The 5,524-nt window shown below is 28.4% G+C and overlaps 1 protein-coding gene across 1 annotated transcript in view; it reads right to left on the reverse strand.

Annotated features, from left to right (window-relative positions):
• The window catches only part of LOC111631005 (ATP-binding cassette sub-family G member 4-like), a 21,248-nt gene continuing 15,724 nt past the window's right edge, over nt 1-5,524 (reverse strand). Inside the window, exons 10-13 of the mRNA XM_023375189.1 lie at nt 1,230-1,398; nt 1,037-1,137; nt 495-650; nt 1-398 (exon numbers count right to left, since the gene is read on the reverse strand). Of these exons, the coding sequence (XP_023230957.1) occupies nt 42-398; nt 495-650; nt 1,037-1,137; nt 1,230-1,398 (783 nt within the window). The 3' untranslated portion in view covers nt 1-41. The remainder of the gene's footprint in view (nt 399-494; nt 651-1,036; nt 1,138-1,229; nt 1,399-5,524) is intronic.

Genomic DNA, 5,524 nt, shown 5'->3' on the forward strand with positions numbered 1-5,524 from the left:
TACACACGAAGGATACGAAGTGAGCGTAAATGTGATTTGTTTTAAAATCGTCCACCTCCGGATCTCATTCGCAGTTTCCAACACAGTAAACAATAACCTATTATTCTCAAGACAATAAATAAAACGACTAAACCGACAAAACAAACGTAAAGTTCGGCATTTTCGATTCCCATCAGCTTCAGAAATTTATAAGGATCGCGAAAATAACATAAGGTATCGCATTCCATTTTCGGTCGGTTGAAACCGTACAAAGTGAGCATGAATCCTTCGTAAGAATAACGGAAGAATGAAGTGTAGGAGAACCATCGCAGGTACATGGGCATGGATTTGAGACTGATGAAGAATCCGCAGAAGAGAGCGAAAGGGATGCAGGCCACGGGAGCTATGAATACTGCAGTCTGAAAGAAAAAAAAAAAAATATATATATACATACGTCAGATGGAAATGTATCCTTCTTAAAATAACTCTATTGTCATAGCGATTAGCCTACTTACGACTGCGGAGGTAATTGCCCCAATTGCGATCACCAGCGACTGTCCTACCAGAGAAGTAAGTACGCAAAAACACAGGAATAAACAAAACCTCCACGTGTCTGACGGCTGTCCCGTCATCCAATAAACGATGCTTCCGTACATGACAGGAAACACTATCTGTAAATAATTATTTATCCATTAATATAAGCGCTCGAAACACAGCTTCCTATCGACATTTTATTGTTCCTTAATCGGTTACGCCTTGAAATTTTTATTGCGAAATTTTGCGATAAGTGTAATTACAATTTAAGATAGATTTGGACATTTTCTGATCAAGGAAATTTTTTTTATTTATTAAAAATATAATTATTAATTCAAGAAGATAGTTAATTTTTTCAAACAACACCAAACATAAATGATATAAATTACATTTTAAAAGCATTTAATCACAAAAATAAATGCAATGAAGCTCAATTAAAAAGAAATTCAATTTTATGATTTAGTTTCCTTCTCTTATATTTTAAATAATTAAAAAATGAATTAAAAATAGAATTTAATGTTACCTGAAAAGGCATGTCTGCTAACGTCTTGGCCAAGTAGTACGTTTTTGTGCTGTACCAACCATTCAAATGCTCTCGAAAGAATCCCGATCTTTCAGAGGGAACTAAAAATTGAAAAGAATTTAATTAATTTTTAAACTTAAAAGATCCCAAAATGTTTTAAAATTATAATTAAAAGCATATAAATGGGACTTACAAGTCAATATCGTGGGTAACATGGCCGTGAAGCAGAGAAAGAGAATAGAGAGAAAGAGGAAGGCCACGTTGTTAAAAATCTTGTCGGCAATGTTGGCAGTGTTCAAATACATCACTCCCGTTAAAAGTCCAACGCCGACGTGAGAAAAAAATCTGACTTTGGTCATCGTCTGTACAATTAAACAATTTATAATTTATCATATAAATTCTCACTAATGTTAGTATTTAATGTGTTAATTTAACGAATAATTTATAACAACTCTTAATTACTGCGATAAAAAAAATGAAGACGAAAGAATTAATGTGATCCTTACTGTTTTCTTAATTATTTATATAAAGTTAAAATACAATTAATTGTGATGCATAACATAGTTTACCTAATCAAATGCGCTCTAAAAATAAAAATAGCCGAAAGTGCTATTACTTTTTTGAACAAAAATAAACAAAGTCGTGCACACTCGTATATAATGTGTGCAGTCGGTATATTTATAAACAAGGATATTATTATTTAAAAAGAGGGAAAACGTATTACAGAAACTTACTTTAATTGCCTTACTTAAAATGAGAAATGTTAATAAAAAGAAATGAATTTATTTGTCTATGGTCATCGAAGAAGCACCGAAATTTCATTTCAACGTGAAAAAATTCAATTCCCTACACTTCAATGAATTCAATTTAAAGTTTTAAAGGGTTTCAAGGTCAGCTTTTATTCTTTCGAAATCCATTACTATCCTGGAATATTTATGAACAAATTATTATTTGTTTCGCATCTTACTTGATTACTGTTGTACTGTACCTACAGGTTACATTTTATTCTATCAATAATTTAATTTTGCTCGACAAAAACTGCAAAAATATCTATTTATCCTCAAAAACTTTACATTAAAATCTTATATTTCTGTTTTAATTTATTCCGATTCCTAATTATTAATGCATATTCTGCCAAGTACAGGCTACCATTACAATAGGTACAGTACTGAAGTAATATATGCTAATGACATGCAGACTTAGTAGTATGTGGTTTATTCTTATCTTTTCATGGTCAAATTTAATTTGAATGTTCTCGGTCACGAACATCAGCTTAATTTGAGTTGCATAATGACAAAAGGCAGAAAATAAAATTACATTGCCAAAGTTCCGAGGGAAAATTTAAAATATTTTATTAATATTTTAAATTTTCTATTTAATCGGTTTAACGATGCATAGTCGAAAAAATAATCAATTACGTGAGAGGAAAAGTAACACAAATTTAAGAATTTACTATTGCTGTATAAACCTAACTTATACAAATATTTTAAAATTTGAATTTCTGACAGCATAAGCTTAGAATGTACGTTATGGAACTGGTCACAGCTTATAATCAGTAAGCGACACGATGGAGATATTTAATACTAGTTTAGTTAACATAAACTTCCATTATATTAAAATACAGTTTGATCGTGTTTGAAGGTTATGTAGTAAAATAACAATATCGAGGTAATTGAAGTTATTTCTGTTTTCTAATATTAGTTATTCGATCTGAAATCCGAAGTCGAACCGTCGACAGCTTAAGCGATCTCAAGTTAAATTGTAGTGAAGAAAATACGGTGACAAAAGCCATTCGCATTTACCGAATGAAAATAAGGACAATGTTGGAATGAAAATCTATTTTGTTTGTTTGTTTTTCATGTATTCGAAGACGGTAGGAACAAATGCAACCAAACTCCAAAAACAAATAACTTACAGGACACGTACAGTATCTATTCAGTTGTATCAGAGTATCTATCTGTAGTATTAAAATATAACTATAATTGATTATACTCTAATACTACAGATAGGTTAGGTACTCTCATATTTACAAGCGAATAGGCAAGTTACTATACATGTCTTGTACTTTCTCGCAGTATGATAACACTACGAACAAGTACAGGGCACGTATATAGAGTTTTTCCAGAATTATTTTACAATATTATTACATTTTAAGTTGTAATTCCTAGACCAGATTTCCAAACTGATACCATTTTCCTTGTTGTATCTTTTGTAATATCATGTGACGAGTCCGCTTGTTTTCATTATAGAGAGTGAGCAATTGTTGAGCGAAATAGCTGGTGGATACAGTAAATCATTCTATAAGTGAATTCGCGTATTGGTTTTCGGCTTCAATCTTCAGAGATATGAAGTCTCAAGCAAGCTTTAAGTTCGTCAGCCATTGTTCCTTTTGGAATAACTGGCAATATTTGACAAAACTGTATCCGAAAACCCAAAACATTGTATACCAAACTGTTCTATAATAAAACCTATTTTTGAATATAGATTGTAGGAAATTAAAAAATATATATGTATAAAGGATGCAACAATATCTGAGCAATGTGTATCTCCTCTAATATATACTGTATATATATACTAAAACTTGAAATTCAATTTATAAAGAGATTTCAACTTATAGATTTACAAATATAATTTAGTTTTTAGATTTCAGTGATCTTGTTTAGTTATATGAATAATATTTATTTTCTCTTCGTAAAAAATAAATAAATAAATAAAAGAAAGTCTCAAAAATTATAAAATACAGTACATAATTTTATGAAAGAGAAGAAAATGTAAACGTGCTCTCTAATATTCTGTCAGGGGAAACATTTGCTAAATCTGGATGATTTAAGTAGTGAACTGGTTTAGCATTTACTGATAATGATCTGTATATAAAATCGATTTCACTTAACTGATCTAGTTTTATATTTGATTTTCTAGCATTAAAAATCTGTTGTCGGTATAATTTTTATGGTGTAACCTAAAAATTTATGTTTTTTAAATTTAAACGGAGCAATATTAATATAAAGATTTAAAATATTATCTACATAAGCTATCAATTTTAGGCTGTTTCGTTCAATTCCTAAGCCATTTTGTTTTCTATCGTTACAAATTTTCTTTTAAATTACTATTGATTTTTATACGTAATTAAATCAATTTTAATTAAAGTTTTATATAAGAGCCACCCGATTTTCGAGTGAAAACTTTTTTATAATCTTATACAAAATGATACATTTTCGAGTTGAAGCTGTATAAAATTTCTTTTTAAAGATTAAATTCTCTCTACAATTCGTTTATATTAATAATTGATGTAAAATACTTTATCGAATCCCTTCTCTTGATCGTTAATCTTTATCATCATTCATAATTTGATTATTTTCTTTTAAGAAATACAGTATTAACAATTATCCTACTTCATATGTAAATTTTCAATATTTCTGTTGGAAGCATCAGAAACAAAGACAATTAATTGTACGTCATAAATAATCTGTAATTAACTCACACGAATTAACATCTTTCTGTTCATTCATCACTAAAAAATACTAAATAAAAATGTATGGCATCGATTAATATTAATAGTTCATATGCTGGCGTAGATAAATTATCGAAATATTTTATTCCTTGTTCCTATGTTTTCAAAAATTGCTTGTGTCGAGATTTATATGTTGATTCTATAATTATTATCCTATAATGCAATGTTATCCTAGTTACGTTGATAGAGATAAAGTATCATAATGTAAGTGGAATTTATACACGACCATGGCTATTTATGGGATCTTACGGCTATTTAATCAAAAATTGTAATTGTAATTTATGTATAATAAAAATAGAACGACCGAGAATAGTATCTGAGATGTTGCAGCTCTTAAGATATATCACTTAAAAAGATCTGTAAGTTTGAGTGAAATGTAAATAAGTTTTCCTTTTATCAATGATTTCTCCTATTGTAAAAAAAGTTAATTTCGATTTTATTTTATTTTTATATCTTTTCTTCCTACTTCCTTCTCATTTTTTATTTACATTTTTATTTATGTCCAGCCAAAACAATACGGTTTCAAAACAAGTGTTTATGTTTTGTTTCTTGCAAAATATAATAAATAAATAAATGAAATCGTTCAAAAAGTAATGAATAAAATTGGTAAAAAGAAATGGTTTATTTTTAAACAATAAAATGAATTCTGATGAACTAATCCTAAGCTTATTTGAGGAATTTTGTATAGTCTACCTTCAAAGATAATGCAATCCCTATTTAATGCCCTTTTCGGAATTTCTCTTGCATTAAAAGAAACGTCGTTAAATATATTTCTGTAAAATGCTAGATATTTAATATTTTATCTATTTTAAAATTCTAATATATTATCAGTTTTAAGAAAGATTTTATTTAGTAAGGTCAAATTCAAGATTAAATTAAGTAAATTTTGATTTGGTATTTTTAATGAAAGTCACTACAGGCTAAATATTTTTCATAATACTAATTTAATTACGTTGCAGGTCATATATATATATATA

This window comes from Centruroides sculpturatus, unplaced genomic scaffold (genome assembly GCF_000671375.1).
Source record: "Centruroides sculpturatus isolate CEXI.00-Female unplaced genomic scaffold, Cexi_2.0 scaffold682, whole genome shotgun sequence".
In the NCBI taxonomy this organism is placed as follows: domain Eukaryota; kingdom Metazoa; phylum Arthropoda; class Arachnida; order Scorpiones; family Buthidae; genus Centruroides; species Centruroides sculpturatus.